At 36.7% G+C, this 20,762-nt stretch overlaps 1 protein-coding gene across 1 annotated transcript in view; it reads left to right on the forward strand.

Moving 5' to 3' along the window:
- PRKDC (protein kinase, DNA-activated, catalytic subunit) overlaps positions 1–20,762 on the forward strand; it is a 224,993-nt gene that overhangs the window by 122,830 nt on the left and 81,401 nt on the right. The window contains exons 44-58 of the mRNA XM_037035382.1: positions 192–257; positions 1,469–1,541; positions 2,524–2,672; positions 5,228–5,365; positions 5,582–5,701; positions 7,904–8,047; positions 9,593–9,744; positions 10,203–10,334; positions 11,842–11,953; positions 14,179–14,303; positions 14,385–14,534; positions 15,640–15,813; positions 16,680–16,778; positions 17,805–18,012; positions 19,623–19,812. Of these exons, the coding sequence (XP_036891277.1) occupies positions 192–257; positions 1,469–1,541; positions 2,524–2,672; positions 5,228–5,365; positions 5,582–5,701; positions 7,904–8,047; positions 9,593–9,744; positions 10,203–10,334; positions 11,842–11,953; positions 14,179–14,303; positions 14,385–14,534; positions 15,640–15,813; positions 16,680–16,778; positions 17,805–18,012; positions 19,623–19,812 (2,032 nt within the window). The remainder of the gene's footprint in view (positions 1–191; positions 258–1,468; positions 1,542–2,523; positions 2,673–5,227; positions 5,366–5,581; positions 5,702–7,903; positions 8,048–9,592; positions 9,745–10,202; positions 10,335–11,841; positions 11,954–14,178; positions 14,304–14,384; positions 14,535–15,639; positions 15,814–16,679; positions 16,779–17,804; positions 18,013–19,622; positions 19,813–20,762) is intronic.

Here is a 20,762-nt window from a genome sequence, read left to right on the forward strand (position 1 = left end):
TCAAAAGGTATATTACGTCAATCAAAGTAATATCATAATTTGCACCTTTTTATAATACTATAGATGAAGTTTTTTTAGTTCCTCATATATAAAGCTGAAGTGCTTCTCCATGAGTTATTTATTTTGTAGTTGCATCAGTAATATGGATCTTCACCACTCATACATTTTTATATAATTCTTTGAATTCACAGAACTTGCTTATCTTTGAAAATCTGATAGACCTGAAACGTTGTTATACATTTCCTATAGAAGTTGAGGTGAGTGAGATTTTTAATGGTCTTTTCTAAGTTAAAATACTTACCAAGTACTTATACTGAAAAATGTGTATTATACTGAACATGCACTCTAAATTGCCAGTACTCTGATCTGCTTGGAACTATAAAAACTGATAGTTTCAAGCAGTTCAGCCTGAGTACATCTTAAAGCAACTACAATGAAATTCATCAACTTTGTATTTTCCCTTTCTTGACTTGTAAATAAAAGATAGTGCCAATGAAAGAAGTTGCTAGGACATATCCCAGAAGTTGTTTTTTGAGTAAATTCTTCTGGTCAATGAAATTGAGATCCATCTAGATACATAATTATGACCCTGAGCAGGATAATGTGGGGGCCATGAGAAGTCATGGGGGTAATTGCAAAACTTGCTCTAGTAAATGCAATGAACTTGATTTTAGCAAAGCTAGGTTTGCTGTAACACCCTAAGCAGTGGGTGCAAAGGTAGCAGCTGCAGTCCTTCTCAGCCCTTTGGAAAGTGAAGTTGGGCAGAGTGCCAGAGCTCATACACCATGTCCTACCAAGCAGAGTGGGCCAGGAGCTGTCACTGGCATTTCTCTGCATGGCAGCTGACCTCGACCACGTCTTACTGGTTCACGAGTTTCCATAAATGGTTGCTTCCTGCCGTGTGCCCTTTTGGAACAAGACTGGGAACCATTTTTCTAGACCTATGTTCAAAGAACTAATCAAAAAATAGTAGCACTAGTTGATTAAGCATTCAGACACTTGCTGTATTACTTCTACACTTTACAATAGCACTATAGGTGCTATGATATATCATAACCATACACTTGAGGAAACTGAGGCTCACAGGTCAAGTACAAACTATTGGTAATCCAGACATGTGGTGATAAAAGCTTAGCAAACACTGTGGCATACTCAGCTGTCTTTCTTTGTGGATATTTTTGAATACTTATAAATTTGATGAAAGTTGTATTTAAAAATTAATTAATTAGGGTTGATAGGGGAGAGTGGTGGGGAGCACGGGGGGTGGGCTGGGATGGGAGTAAAAGACAGAAAACTGTACTTGAAAAATAATTAAATAAAAGAAAAAATAATAAAAAATAAACATACAAAAGCAGGTGGTGCATAAAAATCTTTGAAAAATAAAGATTTTGCCAGATTGCTACTAAGTAGAAAAGAGATGGCCATGATTCTATGAAGTTTTAAATTGTGTATTTGTTTTGCCTAATAGGTTCCTATGGAAAGAAAGAAAAAGTACATTAAAATTAGGAAAGAAGCCAGGGAAGCAGCAAATGGAGACTCAGGTAGGATGTTTGCAAAATAATGGAGAAGATTCTAGTGCTTGGTATTTGTTACATAATAGAAAATACCTTAAATACCCCAAAACATTGAAATTCAGTTTGACAGTTTTTTAAGTGGTGAATGGAATTGTATCCTGAAATAAATGCAATCTGCTAAACTTTAACTGCATAGAAAGATTTCTAAGTGGCCTCAGGGGACACAGATATTATATACTTTGTTAAAAAATCCAAGATTGGCTTGGTATTTATTTGTTTGCATATGGATTCTTTAATTAGATATATTTAGAAATCTCAATGAAAAATAACAAGTCCCATCCTGCCACACCTCTCATTAGCTCCCACCTCCCTGCCTGTGCCTGTAAGCATGGGGCTCGCTTTTGCCTCCATTTTCATTTGTCTTCCCTCAGCTTGAAGTCATCTTGGCCCTAGATATCAGCATGGCTTATTACATTTTGTTTAACGCCAACTCCCGAAGGAAGTTCTCCCCGGCCTCCCTATTTTAAATTAACCCTCCCTTCCATTCACATACTCTTTGCTTTAATTTTTGGCTCAATTTTTCTGTATAGCTTTGTTTTCTTGAGGATAAAATTTAGACCAGTTTTCTTAATTTCTCACATATTTAGGATTAGTTATTATTTAGTAGTATCTTTTCCCCCATTTATGCTACACTTCATGGGCAAAATGTACATCATCAAAATTTTAAATGTAAACAAATTTTCTTAATAGTATATCTAAAAATTGGACTGAGTTTAACTTGATTTCTTTGTTCATGGCAGTAGAGAATAACTGGTCAGTAATAAGAAAAGCAAAAGGGTATTTTTCCCATTTTCTTTTTGCTTTATTAATTTGGGTAATGGGTTGAGAATCCCGGGATTGATGAAAGGCTTGGTTGACAGTATCCTTTATATTTAATATTGTTTGAGCTTAGAGAAATGCATTTCTAACTATATTTGAGTAAATGTACTTATTTTTACTTATATTTCAGGTGGTCCTCGTTATATATCTTCCTTATCATATTTGGCAGACAGTAGCCTGAGTGAGGAAATGAGTCAATTTGACTTCTCAACTGGAGTTCAGAGCTATTCATACAGTTTCCAAGACTCCAAATCTACCTCTGGCCATTTTCAAAGACAGGTGATCACATTTCACGCGTTAAAATATATTAGCATTTGTACAGGAAGAAAGACTTTGTGTTTTAGGGGAAGTCTGTTCTCTGTAGTAGTCCTGACAGAACAGTATTAGTTTGGAGAATTTTCCAAGGTCTAAGGCCCAGCCTATCTTTCTGTACTCAGCAATCTGATTTCATCATCAGAGTAAAAGAACTCTCCAAGGGCTCACTCACACTAGCCAGTCTCACTGAGATTAATGTGTTAAATTAAAATTGCATTTAAGGGGCCCCAGTGAGAAGGATAGTGTTAGGTCAGAATCACTCAAGGAACCAGACAGACACAGGGAGCTAACGAGCAGGGTTTAATAGCGGGGAAGAAGAGGGCAAGTGGAGCCAACCAAGGGAGGTTAGGACTCTCTTGATTGTTCTTAGAGCAGGGTTTTTAAGCGCAAAAACCCACAAAGGGTAAATGGTTGGGGTGTCTGAGTCTGATTGGCTAGAGCTGGTTGCTGGGTGCCATTTCTGCTGACCGTTGTTCTTGATACATCTTGTCAGGCTCAAGTTAAAGCTGCACCCTGTGATGCTGGATAGGCGAACCCCAGACCCCAATCTTAGCCGGGCATCTTTTTGTCCTGGGTAGGGTCGGCAGGCAGTTTCCCAGGCTGGCAGTTTCCCAGGCAGGCATTTTCCCAGGCCACAGTTTCCCACAGTACAGTTTTCCCACCTGGTAATTTTCCATTCCTCCTAGGCCTACCTAGGTCTGTCAGATAACTGCCATAAAGACTGAAATGTGTGTGCTGATGTGCTGTTACAATCTCTCTCTAGAGAGATTGAAGAAGCTTTTCAAATATGTGGTATTACCAAACAAAAATGACTGAATGTGTCAATTTTCACCAGTGCTAGCTTAATTCTTATCTTCTATGGCATCCTGTCTGCATCCCAGGAGGAACTCATTCTCCAACATTCCTTTATGACAGTTTTAGCCGCCTTTGAAGTTATCTGTTTTGATGTAGGTGGGTAGGACTAGTTTACCTGTGCTCTTTTTCCATCTTTCTTATTAGTCTTTATTTCATAAAGTGGCATGTGGTTTTTTGGTTTTGGTGGGGGGGTTTTTTTTGAGTTTTGGAACAATTTCTAACCTAGACAAGTGTTGCAACCCAGAGACATTGCTCAGAATTTGCCTGTTGTCTCATAACATCCTTTGTAGCAGAAGGATCCAGTCCAGGACCATGAGATATACCCAGCTGCCACAACCCTGTAGTATCCCTGTAGTAGAGTGGCCCTAGGTTAGTGTCTGTCTAATGCTGTCTTATGAGCAGACTAAGAATTTTCAAAGGAATACAAGTCTCTAGTTTTAGATCTATCCAGTCCTGGTGAGGAGCATGTTGAAAAACAATGATTCTGAGTAAAAACATTGTTGAGTACATCTGAGTGCAGTCAAATATCATGATTAACTCCTTTGACACTTTACCAGGTATGTGAAAATAGAACATTAAGATTCCTATGATCGATTTCATGGCCCATGAATGTTTTTTCTTGTCACATGTAATGCTGATGGTGCATAATATTTTCTCTTTCAATGTTACTTGCTGTGCTAAAATATGATACTACTATGTATCATTTCTAAACCCTCAATTTATAGAAATTATTTGTTGTCTTTGGGAGGAAGTAGACCATGGGCACATGGATAAGAGGAATGCATTTTCAAATACTGCTGTTCATCTTGGAATGTGACAGTCTGGAATAGTTGCTGCCACCAGGGCAGACAGAATTAGAAAATGTATTTATGGCCATTTTTCGTCCTCTTTCTAGTCAATCCTGCAAGCACTCTGTAGCCTTAAGCTGTCTAAAAACTTCCTCTTAGGATTTCTTCCAGTCTGTATTTCCTGGAAGTTATCTTTGCTGGAAAATACCCAGGTCACTTGTTCAGCCTCTGTGTGTGTGCGTGTGTGTGCGTGTGTGTGTGTCTGTCAGATGTCAGTTCATCATTACACTTATGAAATGATTTTCGCTGCTGTGTTTTCTCAGAGAATTTTAAGATCAAGAATAATTTAAAAGTTTTGTTCTACTGATTAAGATTTTAAGGCTAATTAAGGACATTACAAAGATTTTCCAAGAAAAACTTTTTTTAGTTTATCAAGGAAAAACACTAGGTAAACATTTATCGTATAATTGTATTTTTATAGTTTCACTTTCTCTATAAAGTGGCAACTAAGAATCATGGGACTATTGCTCTCAAGGTGTTGAGGGTGTTAGGGCCTCCAAGACACACACCTTGGTAAAAATGTTGGTGTTGGCACAAAGCAGCATGTTATGTATTTTTGTATGCTGTGTGTGATCCCAGGGGAGTGACCATATAGACAAGGATTAGAGGGGAAATAGAATCTAAGAAAGACATAATAAGGTCCTATTTATTTTTTGGTCCTTTAATAAGAAAATATACCAAGGACATTTGATATTATTATCTAATTAGCATTGTTGCTTAAGTGTGTATGTCATGATATTGTGCCCCAAATCAGAATGTCATGTACACTGAAATTTTAAGTGTCCTTTTCATAATTGGATTCTTACCTTTTTGTAGGAACGTAAAGACCTCAAGATCCAAGATGATTTTCTGGAGTTAGAGATGGACGAACTCAATCAACACGAATGTATGGCAACCATGACAGCCCTGATTAAGCACATGCGGAGAAACCAGATCCTGCCTGAAGAAGAGGAGGTCTCTTTTTCTGCTAATCTTTCGTTGCCTCACTTAATGCTGTTCATCGATGTCATGTTAAGAAAGAACATTTAATAACAAGGACTAAGCCACATTCCAGATCATATAAACATGATTTTTGCTGCTCATCTTTTACTTTGTCACTGTTGTCTCAATGTCAAAATATGACGTTATTTTATTCTACTTTTCAATGTAATATTCAGTGTCTCATTTCAGGGTTCCATGCCAAGAACTCTTCTTCCTTGGATGAAATTTCTTCATGACAAACTAGGAAATCCGTCCGTATCATTAAATATTCGTCTCTTCTTAGCTAAGCTTATTATTAATACAGAAGAAGTAAGTGATTTGTTATTTCTTTAGATATTCTTTGCATCTTCTTTAAAAAGCCCACAACAAAGAAAGATGTTCTCTGAATAAATTAACCAACCATATTTATTTATTTCCTCAACATCATTTTTTTTATCATTTCCTTTAAAAACATGTAAATTAACCTCTTTTAAGTTAAAGCGATCTTCTTATGAGTACACATGTTGGCAGCTTTCTGATGGCTGCCAACCTCCTTGGTTTATAGTGGCAAATAAGGTGGCAAAATCATTCCTCTTAACTCTATGTAAAAAAATAACCTCTTCTCTTAGAAAGTTGCTAAATTTATCACTTGGGCTACATATAGCACTGTGTTAGGGAGGAGCATCTTTCACTGGTGGGAGTTAGAATAGATTTTTAAGAGAGCCCTTGAGTTGAGTACTGTAAAGTAGCAGTACAAGGTGCCATTCTGCGTGGAAACAGCAGTGTGAGCAAGGGTGGCCTCTGAGAAGGCCAAGCATGTCTGCTCTGACTGCACAGAGCCCGGGCACATGGTCCGGAGGAACAGCACGAGCATCATGGCTACATGTCTGAGGGCAGGTGAGCTGAGCCAGGCGTTGGGGGTCCCTACAAAGGGTCTAGCTCGTTCACTGAGTGGTGCAGAACCACTGAAGAGGGCTAAGTAGAGTGGCATGATCCATCTGACCCCACAGAAGGTCCTACTAGGCAGTACCGTGAATGTGTGCTTTCTATCTCCTGGGGCTGCCATAACATAGCTCTTAGAGGTACCACAAAACTGAATGGCTTAACAGAAACTGAAAGCCAGAGTTCAAGTTCAGGATGTTGGTATCGTTGGTTCTTTTCCAAAACTGAGAAAGAATCTCTTTCAGACCTCTTTCCCAGATAGTGGCCTCAGGTATCTATCTGTAGGCGTAGTGTTCTCCATGAGCCTTCACACTCTCTTCCCCTCTGTGTCTGTCTCATGTGTACAATTTTCCCTCTTAATGAGGACACTGTCATTGGATTAGGGCCCTCAATGACCTCGTGATAGTCTTCAAAGATCCCATTTCTAAATAAGGTCACATTTATAGGTCCTGGAAGTTAGTACTTCAACATTCTTTGGGGGGACTCAGTCCAAGCCGTAATAACACTGAGGTCCCATGGGCTTTCTGGCTCACATTCTTATAAGTGCTGACTTGATGGCTAGCAAAAAGGAACTGGTGTCTTTGTTTCTTGGATGATGACTTGGTAGGCTGGGTACGGGTATGTGGTTTGACAAGGGAGCCTGCCTGATTTTTTCACGTGTGTAGACGTGAGGTGCCGCTGAGACAGCACTGAGATGTGTCCCTGGAGTGTTACGTGTATCTGAAGCTCCAGAATTATCAGGACAGCAGCTTTCACATGTTTAAGAATCTCTTGTGTTATGGAAGATTTGAAGTTGTATTTACATTTAAAAAATTATAACATTTAATTCATCTATTTGTTATATTTTAATATAGTAAAGTTTGTATTTATAATTTAGAAATAAACCAATAAATAGAAAGTGTTCAGACTTTTTTACTTATGGGGGTGCATAAAGAAAAAAGATACGAGACAGCATAGATGTAAGCAGTGAGAGTAGATAAATATCTGAGAAAACATTTTTTAAAAGGTTGCAGAGGTTAATGCAATAACTTGAATCATACTTTAGTCTATTATTTTATGTCAAAATAGCATTCTTGTACAATGAATAAAGTAAATTAAATGGAATTTAATATATAGGTACATTTTATTTAGACTTCAGAGTCTTAAGTTTATGAAAATTTCCACAATCTAGGAAGAAGTGGGGGGAAAATTAGTCACCTGTGCCTAACTTGCATATTCTCATTTTTTCAAATACTCTATGCATTGGCATAAAATGAAATTAAATTCTGTAGAGCTGCATATTCAGATAGGACAATGTTGATAGAGAATGACTTTGATTTGTGAGCATAGTTATATCAGAAAGGTTTTAAGCAAAGAAAACATCAGTAATAAATTTCCTTCCATTATATTGTGGTTTCATGGACCCATAAGGAAAGAATCAATGGAGAATCTGATCTGATAAATTACGGTAATTGTTGGAATTTACATCTGTTTTCGATTTAGGTCATGTCATAACATAAAAATTTTAGCTGATAGAGGATATGTTTCTGGATTAATATTTTGGTTATCCAAAACAGTTCTTTGATAATTGACTTTTAAATTTTCTTCTAGGTCTTTCGCCCTTATGCGAAGTTCTGGCTTAGTCCCTTGCTGCAGCTGATTGTTTCTGAAAATAATGGAGGAGAAGGGATTCACTTTATGGTGGTTGAGATCGTGGCTACTGTTCTTTCATGGACAGGATTAGCTACTCCTGTAGTAAGCATGGATACATCTTTTATGTAGTAATCTCTTACTTTTTTGCTGATATCTTAAATAGAGCATATAATAAATAATTCAAGCTCTTCTTAAGGACTTAGAGTCGTCATTCTTAGAATTAATTGTTATACTGTTGTGTTGCTATTATACTGGATGGCCTTATACTGTTTTAGTTCTCATTTGTCTGCTTTGATAATCCCTCAAACCTTTCATTTTTAAGCTATCAGATGTTGGTTTAATTTTGTTGGTTGCTTTTACCTGCAGAGAGTTTGAAAGCTAGGAAATTGGTTTATTAAAGTATGAGAAATAAATGTCAGTAGACTTCTGTTGTGATTAAAGTCCCTGAATTTTTCAGCATTTATTTTGCCAGCCTCTCTAATCCCAGAGTGTTGACTGTGCTCTGTGATGGCTGAGCTTGCTCCTCCAATGACTGTGAGCTGCGTGACACTGTTTTGTGTTGCAACTTGTGGCATTCGCCAGTATAGGTTCATGTGTGCTGGAGCTCTGCCCATTCACTGGAAAACGTTAGCACTAATCAGGTATAAGAGTTTTCACGTAAGGATATCCTGGGAACAGTCCTTACTAAAAATAATAATGTACATAGAGTTTATACCTGTCTTTGTGTCTGGATGTGCCTCTCATTTCGGAGTAAACGATATGTAGGTTCCTTAGTCTTGATGTGATGAAATAATTGTAGTCTGCTTACTAACGTGAAAAAGTTAAAAGAATGTTTAGTTTAACTTAGGAACCAGCAGAAAAGATTAATTTAGATGTTAGGGGCTCAGCTGGGCTTGAAGGAGCTGAATTGCTTAGGTAGCAGAATAGCTGATTAAGTCGAGAGTGAGCCAAAATGAAAGTCACAGTGAAGCATTTAATAAAAAAACTCATTGCAGTAGTATATGTGCAAGAGGTTAAAAACAGAGGAAGCCACAACTGTCTTGTTCCATTTTTCTCTATGAAACAGCATACTAGTGGAGGATCTGATATGGGGGTGACTTCTCTGTTCAGGGAGCCACTAATTAAAAACCCCAGCAGTTTTTCAGGATCATGGAATTGGGAGGAGTACGAGGGAAAAGGGCTAAGAGCTGAAAAGCACTGAGGACTGAGTCAGAGTAGGGAAGAGTATCTTCAAGTTTTCTCTTCTTCCTCCTGAAGAGGTTTTAGCAGAGGCACCTGAAGAAGATAGAAACCTGGGAGGGAAGGCATCTGGGCCAGGAATGCACATGTATGAAAGAGCATGACCAGACAGGGGGCATGAGTGTCTGACTGCAACTACCCTTTGAGGCTGCAGTATACTGGCTATGTTCCAAGTCCATGGCGTGTGTTGGCGGGTGGAGGACAGGCAGCTTTACCCCTTGAAACCCATCAATGACAGCCTTTGTAATTGCCTATGGTTGGACCTGAAAAATCACACACAGGTTTTTAACCAGGAGCCAGACTCCTTAGTAGCATACCACATTTCTCTTATAAATGGACTTGTGTATTAAAAACTGCTTTTTTAGAATGGAATGCTACATGTTAATATGGATTTTTATACCATTTCAGGGGGTTCCTAAAGATGAAGTATTAGCAAACCGATTGCTTCATTTCCTAATGAAACATGTTTTTCATCAAAAAAGAGCTGTGTTTAGTCACAACCTTGAAATTATAAAAACCCTTGTTGAATGCTGGAAGGATTGTTTATCCATCCCTTACAGGTATAAATTTACTAGATTTTGCAACATTGTTTAGAAATTTTAAAGATGCAGCATGTTGTAAATAGTGCTTACAATTGAACTTAATTACTTGAAATGATAGAAGGACTACTATAATTTGAAATAGAAAATGAGGATATAATATTGCTGTCATAAAATTGCAACTTCCAGAGTTTGACACTAGAAGCACTCTGCTTTTTACTGTAACAGCCCAGGGGTGGACTGCAGAACTCTGATTCCTTTTGGCACTGCCTTAGGCAATATAAGACTTTCATGATATAAAAATGCCTGTGGTCCAGAGCTAGAATAACCTGGATGTGAACAAAGAGGATGTTAGTAAGAAGGGTGTTAGATGTGGGAAAGGAAAAAGTATTTCTTACCTTGAAAATTAGCTGTAGAAAATTTTATTTGTCTTTTTATTTCATTATATGATAACCTACACTTTTATGCTTATGTTTTAGCTTAATATTTGAAAAGTTTTCCAGGAAAGATCCCAATTCTAAAGACAATTCAGTAGGAATTCAATTATTAGGCATCGTGATGGCCAATAACTTCCCTCCCTATGACCCAAAATGTGGAATAGAGAGTACAAAGTAAGTATCATTTTTGCTTTGATTTTGTTTAAGTTAAAGTATACCTGAACTGGAAATAGACTAGTTTAATTTTGGTTTAATTTTGATAAGTTTTAAAGGCCAAACCCATTTTAAATATTTCTACGTTAATTTAAATAGTTGGGTTTAGAGGTCACTTGGGAGAAGTATGTTAATGGAGTGAATGAGGAAGGTAAAGTTTTTAAAAATTAGTGTAATTTTTCATGTACATTTTAGCAAATGAAAGGTGTTAAGTGTTTTTTCTCTTATTTTCTAACGTGACATTGTTTAGCATTTATCCCTGAAAGCAACACGAGCTCCCTGAGACCATTCATTGTAAAATCATGACCCTGAAAGGGATGCTGATGGTCCTCATGCAGCCTGCCGGGTCTCTGTTCATGTGTGGTTGCATCCACATTGCTCCCCTCCCATCAGGATCCGTCACAGGTCAGGGTGGAGGAACTTAAAGTCAATGTTAATACTGTGGTTACTCTCTAGATTTCAGCATCTCCCTTCCTTGCTTTGCCATTTCTTTGGAAGTGTCTCTGTCCAGTTGGTCCTTTCCAACAGTCACCTGGTTATCATATACAAATATGTTGCTCAACACAGAGTCAATAGGAAATAGCTTATTGTTAGACAAGTTATTTTTTGAGCTTTGATTTTTTCCAATGACAACTCTACAGAGCCGCTATGGGGCTGAAATTAAAAGTCCCTCTGGCCACAAAATCTTACGGCACTGCATTCATGGTTGCCTTATTTTTCATTATTTTATTGTCCCTCTCTGTCTTAGTCCTGGCTTTAAGAAGGAGTCATGACATAATCACAGGCAATAGCTTTTTCTTCACTATAGTTTATATGCTGGATGCTGTGAAACTACAATGAAGGTTTTTGGTGGGGGTTCCCCATAAAACTAGCACAGTTATTGATGCATCTTCAAGTCCCTCAGGTCCTGCAGGCTTCTTGGTCTCACTTTGTGTAAGGGAAGGAAGCCTGGTTAACGCAATGTAGGCTATAGACAGTGCCCCCACAACATAGATAGCACCATGGTCAGTCAGTACAGGATGTAGTCAGTTCCTCCACCCTGCAAGTTCACTGGCACATTATTGTCTGCCTGAAAGTTCTGTTTTTCAGCCACTGTATTCTCCAAGCATCTCCAGGTGATTGAGCTAATGGAGCGAATCAGTGCCTGGGGAACCTGCAGGGCCTTCATTCTCCATCCTCCTCTTCAGCTGGAGTCACCTCCCCTCTACATACAGTATTAGGTTTTGCTCTGACTACGGCACCTTCTGTGTGATTGAACTTACTGTAAAGTGCCTTCTTGATGTCATGATGTCAGAGTCTTAAATACGTCTTCATATATATTCACACAAATAATTCAGATCACGTTTCAGGTTTCATAATTTCTCAATTTTTTTCTAATTAATATAGTACAAGGAGTAAAATTGTTACAACTTTATGTCAAAAAAGAGTGGATTATTTTATGCATATTTATTTTCTATATCTGTTACAGATACTTTCAAGCTTTGGTCAATAACATGTCTTTCGTAAAATATAAAGAGGTATATGCAGCAGCAGCAGAAGTTCTGGGGCTTATTCTTCAATATAATACTGAGAGAAAAGATGTGAGTATGTTGTACAATTTTGAATAAATGCTTTTTCGATTTTAATTTGTCATGACACTTGACACTTACATCCTCTGTACTGTAAGAAACCAAAGTGGGCATTCAACATTTATTAATATTTTACTCTCTCTCCTACTGTATATAATTCTCATCTTTGTTTTTAAAGAGGACATATGATTTTTTGAAGACTTGGAAATTGTTAAATATTTAAAGATTGGTAATTTATTCTTTATTCTAAAAGTCAGGATATGAGTATTTAACCAGCTTTCATTCCTCTGAATTTTGTCTCAGGGTATCCTTTTGGAGAAAATTATCTAGGTAGATACCCACTACTGTTAGTGTTGGTAAGCTATTAAAATTCTCTGCTTCCAGTTTTTTACATAGTACAACCATTACATGGGAGAAAATGCTTCCTAGGGTAAAATGCTTTCTCCGTCTTGTGTGCCCTGACCACTTCACTGGGTTGTGAAAAGTACCTTCTTGAATATTTAAGCGCAGTATACATTCAGAGTACTATAATTTTCAATAAAATTTAATTATTAAAGATATACACACACATATGTATAAACTTGCATGGAAATTATGTTATAACTTACTGGAAACTAGTGGAGTGAAGTGATGTCTGCTGCTACGTTGCTCTTGTCACTCATTGTGATATTTGTGTCGGGACTCTCTGTTTCAGTCTGTCCACCATGACACATTCATCCATCACTCCTCCTTGATTTCCTTTTTTCACTGGCTCCTTGATTTCCTTTTGACACTTCTTGACTCTCCTGGGCAGTTTTTGACACTTCCTACTTCCTGGACAGTTTCTTCTCCCTTCCTTAGCTACATGTTTCCCAGGCCATCTTCACAGCTGTGATTTTGGCCTTGTTCTGCTTCACTGCTCCCCTGCTGATCATACGTCCTCATGGCTTTAAAAACCCCCTCTACATTCATGATTCCCATATTTCTATTTATAGTCCATTTCCTCTCCTGAAAGAAAAGGATGAGAATGGAGTCTGGGTTCCATTCATTGGCAGTGAGGGGAAGTCAGGAAGTCCTGAAGGGTACCCAGGGTACCCCAAAATAGCACTTTGGACCCCCTGTCCATTTCAACAATTAATCATTTATTTGGATTTAAAATGGAATTAAATTAAGCTAAAAGGAAATAGACCTCTTTGGGAAGATCAAATATATAATTTAAGGATTTTCAGCTATTTTAGTAAAATAAGCAATTTTACAAATTCAGAATAACCTTGTTATGACATGATTCTAATGTCCCCTAAATGTTTGGCATCAGTTTACATCATTTTTACTGTGGGTGGAACAAATTACAGCAGATCCCAGGCTCAATCTCTCTTAACTTAAGTTTCAACGTAATTAGAGTGAGAAACACTTTAGTTTTACAGAGTTTTTTAAAATATATAAAATGGCATTGACTTCTTGTAGAAATTTGGGGAAAGTGAAACACATAAAGAAGTGAAGAGTCACTCGTATTCTAACCTCTAAACTCCAGTCATGAGCATGTGTGCCTGCATTCGTCTTCCACTGTTTTATCTGTGTTGGCTGGCTCACATTGTTTTATAACTTTGGCAGATACACATGTTGGTCACCCATATACTTATATTAGGCACTTACTAGTTGGCTCCAGGCCCCTGTTATCAGCTAGAAACAGAACAGGTCACGTGCCCCTCAGGGACCTGGCACTTGGTGAGGGGAGACAGGTAATTTACAAGCAAATCTTTTATAATAGGTAGAAATCTGTGATCAAGAGAAAGCAGGGTGTAGGGAGTTAGTGATAGTTTAGATAGAGTTGCTTGAGAGTTGTGGTTTGTGTGAATATTCTAGCAAAAACATGAATACCTGTACCATAAAATGTGTTTTAATCAGCATTACACTAATTTTAGTTCAGCTTCTTAAATGACTTTAGTTGGTCATGTTTCATTGTCAGAAAGAAGTACTAGTCTTTTTTATCAATTTGGCATATGACATGAGCCAGACACCTCCAATGCTAGCAACACAAACATGTGCATCCGCAGCCTGGTTTCCCCAAACTCATAGTTCCAGAGCCTCTGTGGTGCTCAGTGGTTAATGCGAACCTGTGAGTGCTCCCGGGGCTTCCCAGGGTGGATGATGTTGGAGATGATAGCACCGAACACTTAACTATTCAAGGTAAACCTGTTCTCAGAAACTTCACATAAGTGTCCACCTTTGTATATTAGAAAAGAAACTTAATTTTTCAGATTCTGGAGGAGTCCATATGTGAACTGATTGTAAAACAGTTGAAGCAACATCAGAATACAATGGAGGACAAATTTATTGTGTGCTTGAACAAAGTTGTGAAGAACTTCCCTCCTTTTGCCGATAGGTAAGATGCTGGTGGTGAATGTCTGGTGTCAGGTGGTGAGTGAGACTGCCCTCTCACTCACTGGCCATGTCCCCTGCTTAGGTTTATGAATACCGTGTTCTTCCTGCTGCCAAAATTTCATGGCCTGATGAAGACTCTCTGTCTAGAAGTGGTGCTGTGTCGTTCAGAGGCAATAACAGATCTGTACTTACAGTTAAAAAGCAAGGACTTCATTCAAGTCATGAGACACAGGTGAGTGGGAGACCAGCCTCATGTTCTCAATGCAGCAGGCTCATAAAATGTTTATTTGTTCAGCCATTTCATGCAACTCAGAAAGAGCTTGTAGGTTTTCATGAATGTTAATTTTGTTTAATTTGTTAAATATGAATCTGAGAAGAAAAGGTAGTGGGGCCTGGTCATCCTGCCTCCTCTTACTAACTAGTACCTTGGGGAGGCAACATTTGAGGCATTGTCTAAGGCTGTTTTTAGATGTAAAATGCATCTGTTTTGCCAGGTAAGAGGCTTACTTTTTGTTGTTGTTATTGTTAAAATTATTCATTTACTTTCAAAATTGCAATCTCCAGTAAGTGTTAAAAGAGAATGCTGTGACCATTCAAAATATTTTTACTTCTCTGTACTCTTTTCCAGTTTTGTCTGTATTTGTACCTTTTACATATTGATAAATTATTGATAAATATATACTGTGCAAGTAAAAAAGAATGCATGTCATCGTGTTCTAATATCCTGTATTATACATTTACTGACAACCTGTTGTGTGTAAAACACTTTAAGGAGGAAAAAATACACAAAATGAGGAAATAGGTGTGCATCTTCTCTGGGACCCAGACTGCACTTACCCCCACATACAACATACCAAGTCTAACATGAAATCATTTTGTTACATCATGGAATTTTTTATATTTAGCTTATTTTATTTGACATTTTCATCTTTTAAAAAAAGTAAACTTTTAAATTTTGAGTAAATTTATATTTACAGAAAAGTTAAAAGATAGTACACATAGTTCCCTTCACCCAGTTTTCCGTCTTACATGATTGTGGCACATTGGTAGAAACTAAGAAATTAACGTGAGTACATTACTGTTAACCAAAGTAGATTTTATTTGGATTTCACCAGTTTTCCCAGGGTCCAATTTAAAATTCTATGTTGAAATAATTTGTTTATTTTTAATAATCTAGCCCATGATAATTTTTAAGAATATAATTTTATATAAATGTAGTATTAGCTATTATAATAAATTTTGAAATATAGAACAGTGCACAAAAAAGTTAACATATCTGAAAGTATAATAATAAAAATTGATAAATTTGTATGTTTTTAAAATCTCCCTTATTATAGAGATGACGAAAGACAAAAAGTGTGTTTGGACATAATTTATAAAATGATGGTAAAATTGAAACCAGTAGAACTCCGAGAACTTATGAATCCTATTATAGAATTCATTTCTCATCCTTCTCCAGTGTGTAGGGAGCAAATGTATAATATTCTTATGTGGATTCATGACAATTACCGGTAAGTTTCACATTCACATTTTGTGTTTTATTATGTATGGAAGAATTTGGGTGCTTTTAGCTATCTGAAACAGATTACAATAAATAATAAAAATGTTTCAACATATGATTAATAATTAAAACAAGTTTATTTTTGTATATTGGAATGTATCCTTAATCCTTATTTTAACTTATATTATATATCTGTGGTAGATTTTCAAATCTTGAAATTATTGAGTTAAAAGTATAATTTTTTTTGCCCTGGCTGGTGCTGCTCAGTTGGCTGGAGCGTCATCCCATAACCAAAAGGTTGTGGGTTCAACTCCAGGTCAGAGGACATACCTAGGCTGCAGGTTCAATCCACAGTTGAGTGCATAGGATTCCCCATATGGGTGCACACAGGAGGCAACCAATCAATGCTTCTGGCATCTCTTGTTTCTCTCCCTTTCTCTCTCTAGGAGTGATGTGAAAATGTCCTCCAGGGAGGGTTTTTTTTTAAAGTGTAATTTGTTTCCATATTTATTTCTTTTAAGATCTGACAAGATTAAGGAAATGAACTCTGCTGGGATGTCTTTCCCTCCATCAGACCACTTCCCTGGGACTTGGGCCACCTCCTAGCATTCCCAGGGAGCCCTCTGAAGCCCTGCTCCCACCACCTCCTCCTCCTCCCCTCTACTTGAGACAGGGGCAGTCACTTGAACGGGCTCACAGAGGCATTAAAGGGGAGGGTGTTGGGGTACATACACAGGAGAATGGGTTCTACTGCTAATTTGGAATTTAAATTCCATGGGGAAAGCCAGATTTCTTTAATTCTAGACAGTGTTACTGGTTTGGACATAAGTGATACAAGAAAGTATTAATGCTTTGTAATTTTGTTATTTTTCTCAGAGATCCAGAAAGTCAAGCAGATGATGACTCCCAGGAAATATTTAAGTTGGCAAAAGATGTGTTGATTCAGGGATTGACTGATGAGAACCTTGGCCTTCAGTATGTGCTCCTCCTGGAATAATTGGGCCAGAACCAGTAAATTTGGGGGTATTTTTTCCTGGACTAGCATAGTGTAGTTTTTAGCAGTTTTAGAAATGTATTTGCAGTATGAACATTTTCTCTGCCTCTTGAGTTTGTAATGTTAAATAAAAATGTATTTTTAATCACACTAGACTTAAAAATCCTGACAAGTTCCTTTAATATCAAACTCTTATAAAAGTGGTGTGGATAAAGCTGTTTCTGCTAGTGCAGTGAATTAAAGCAGTAAAAAATGGAAAGAAAATCTAATGACAATTACTATGTTTTTCATTTAATTCAAATAGTTGAGATCACACAATACATATTACTATTGAATGAACTATTTGAAACCTTAGAAATAGGAGGAAACTGTAATGTTACTTATACATGAAAATGTGATGGTTATTTTCATCTAAAGTGCCTACCCTAAGTCAGTTAGATGAATGTTTATCAAGTACTAATTACATAAGAAGGGGCATAAACTTTTTGTATGATTCTAAATATCAGTTAATTTTCTGTTCTGCAATTTTTAATTCATAGAGCCTTTAAAATTGCATTTGGAATTCATAAGCATATATAAAGTATAAAGCCTAAACTGGTTTTTAACTAGTTTAAATTTTGAATATTTTGGCACTAATTTTTGAAGTCATTAGTTTTAGCAAGGCAGCAAAGAATTATATGTAATTTATTAGGATGTTTTCTCAGTTTCCAAATAGTTAATATCATGTATAGTTATCATTAAAAATTTCCCAGGTAATAAAGATGAGAATAAAATCACCCAATTTCTCACTGGTTAAATATGCTAAAATTTTAGAATATTTCCTTCCTTTAATGCATATTATTCATAACTCAGACTATACTGTTTATGCTATTTTAAATGTGGTTTCCCTCTATGTTAAGTTTTATAAGTGAAAAACTGTGCCTTCTCCACATAACATTGTATGTAGGGTGTTTTTTTTCATTTGCCAATATCTGAGCAATATGTTTTTTTCCTTCTATGCTTTTCAGACTGATTATTCGAAATTTCTGGAGCCATGAAACTAGGTTACCTTCAAATACCTTGGACCGGTTGTTGGCACTAAATTCCTTATATTCTCCTAAAATAGAAATGCACTTTTTAAGTTTAGCAACAGATTTTCTCCTTGAAATGACCAGCATGAGCCCAGATTATCTAAACCTTGTGTTTGAGCATCCTCTGTCAGAATGCAGATTTCAGGTGAAGTACTCATCTCTGTAATAATAAATCTTATAATCTTTCCTTTGTTATCAGCATTTTCTGTTATCAACATTTTCCAACCATGTTACATCAGCTTTCTTTTTTTATTGAGGTATAATTGACATAACATACTAGTTTCAGGTATATAACATGACCATTTGGTATTTGTATATTACAAAATGATCACCACACTAAGCCTAGTTAACATCACGATACAGTTTTTTTCTTGCAATGAGAACTTCTAAGATCTACTCTCTTAGCAACTTTCAAATATATGTTGTGTTATTAGCTGTAGTCACAATACTGTACATTACATTTCTGTGACTTACTGGAAATAAAAATTGGAGGATTGTGCCTTTTGACCCCCCCGACCCATTTTGCCCATACCTCACCCCCACCTCTGGCAGCCACCAATATTTTCTTTATATGTGAGTTCAAATTTTTTGTTTTGTTTTGCTATTGTTTATTTTAGGCTCCACATATAAGTGATCATATGGGTCTTTCTCTGACTTACTTTACTTAGCATAGTGCCCATAAGATTCATCCACGTTGTTGTAAATGGCAGTGTTTCCTTCTTTTTTGTGGATGAATATTATATACATATATCACATTTTCTTTATTAGTGGACACAGGTTGCTTTCGTGTCTTGACAATTGTAAATAATGCTGTGGTGAACATGGGGGTGCAATATCGTTTTAACTCAGTGTTTTTATTTGTTTCAGAAAAATACCCAGAAGTAGTATATCTGAATAATATGGTAGTTCTATTTTTAGTTTTTTGAGGAACTGCCACACTGTTTTCCATAGTGGCTGCACTAATTTACATTTCCACCAACTGAGCACTAGGGTCCCCTGTTCTCCACATCCTCTCCAACACTTGTTTTGTGTCTTCCCGAAAATAGCCATTTTAACAATTGTGATATCTCATTGTGGTGTTAATTTCCATTTCCCTGATGATTAGTGATGTATTTTTTTTGGTACTTGGAATACACATTCCCTTCTGAAACATTCACATTTGCTTTACCCACCTCTGCTCACACTCCCTTCACAGGGCTCATACTTCTCATTCTTTCAGCCTCCACTTAAATTTTCCTTTCTCCTTAATGCCTTTGCTCTCTTCCATCATCCCTCCTGTTCGCTCCCTACATGCTGAGTTTATGTTATCTCCTGGCAGCCTTAAGGGCTGATATTTACACATTTACAAAAGAGTTCACTTTCTTTCTGCCTGAGCTTCTGGGCACAGTCTGACTCTGTTCTGCATGCACTTGTATTCCTAGTCGCTTTCTCAGTGCCAGGCATGTGGTGAGTATTCAGGAAGGAGTTGAGTCATTTAACTTGTGGCAGTTGTGGTGCCATTGTTGTGTTCATTAAGCCTTTTGATGCAGAATGTTAAGGAGTAGAAAAGTGGTATTTCTCCTTCAGCACCAGTTTTTTTAGTTGGCAAATTCTTATTAAAACTTTTAAATCTGAAAAGCCTCTTCACCTGCTTTCCACAACGATATATGTAATTATAGTACAAACTTGCTAATAGTACTATTAGATTTTAAATAAAAATATTCCCATGTTGCTAAAGAAGGACGATTATTTTATTTGAAACTCTCTTACATGCAGGAATATACTATTGACTCTGACTGGCGCTTTCGAAGTACTGTTCTCACTCCAATGTTTGTTGAGACCCAAACTTCCCAGAGTACTCTCCAGACTTGGACCCAGGAAGGATCCCCTTCTGCTCAAGGGGCTCTGACTAGGCAGATACGGGCCACCCAGCAGCAGTATGATTTCACACCTACACAAAACACAGGTAACCATCAGTCTGAATGCCTACCTTCTGTGTGCCAGGCTTATTACCTGTGGAGGCAGCCTCGGCTGCAAGAACTTAACCACATTTAAGATAAGAGAAATAATAATAGGAAAAAAGGATAAGAACCGTAAAAAAGGTTATGTCAGTCAAGGAGAAAAGGACTGAAACCCCTAGAATAGTCAAATTCTTAGAGATGGGAAGTAGAAGGGTAGTTTCTAGGGTCTGGGGAAGGGGCCAATGGGGAGTTACTATTTAATGAGTATGACATTTCAGTTTAAGAAGATGAAGTTCTGGAGGTATTGGTGATAGTGGATAGTAGTGATGGTTGCCCAACTATGTGAATGTACTTGATGCCATAGAACTTTGCATTTTAAAAATGGTTAAAATAGTCAATTTGATGTTATTTTATCACAGTTTTTTTTAAAGGGAGAAAAAGATTATTTGTCTGGAAAAGACTGGAAAAACTGGTTTTTCCTGTAAATAAAAAGTTTTGTTAGAAAAGAAAATTTTAATACATTATGGAAAATAAAAGTTTTAATACATTATGTTCTATTTCAGTTTTGTCCAGAAAAATCTGTTTAGTACATCAAATTCAAAGTCTTGTATCTCAGCAGCAAAGTACAGCTGAACCAAATTTATTTACTGTTTATAGTATATTGTACTTTTCTTTTTCAAATAATTCAACTATTTTATTTGATCATCACAGTACACGTTGTAGAGTAAAATATCTGAATTGTTTTATAGAAACACCTCAACATAATTTATTATGTTGTAATTTATACATAATTTTTATGTATATATTTTTCATATTCTATTGGATCTAAAAATAGGGCTAATTTGAATAATGCAATGGAAGTTTTATGACACTGATATTAGAAGGATCCTAGTAGATACAAAATATTATTCTTGTAATTATCACAGTAGCTTGAAGGAATAGGTGATGTATTTTC

Source organism: Sturnira hondurensis, unplaced genomic scaffold (genome assembly GCF_014824575.4).
Source record: "Sturnira hondurensis isolate 20B ecotype Veracruz unplaced genomic scaffold, ASM1482457v3 Scaffold0022258, whole genome shotgun sequence".
In the NCBI taxonomy this organism is placed as follows: Eukaryota; Metazoa; Chordata; class Mammalia; order Chiroptera; family Phyllostomidae; genus Sturnira; species Sturnira hondurensis.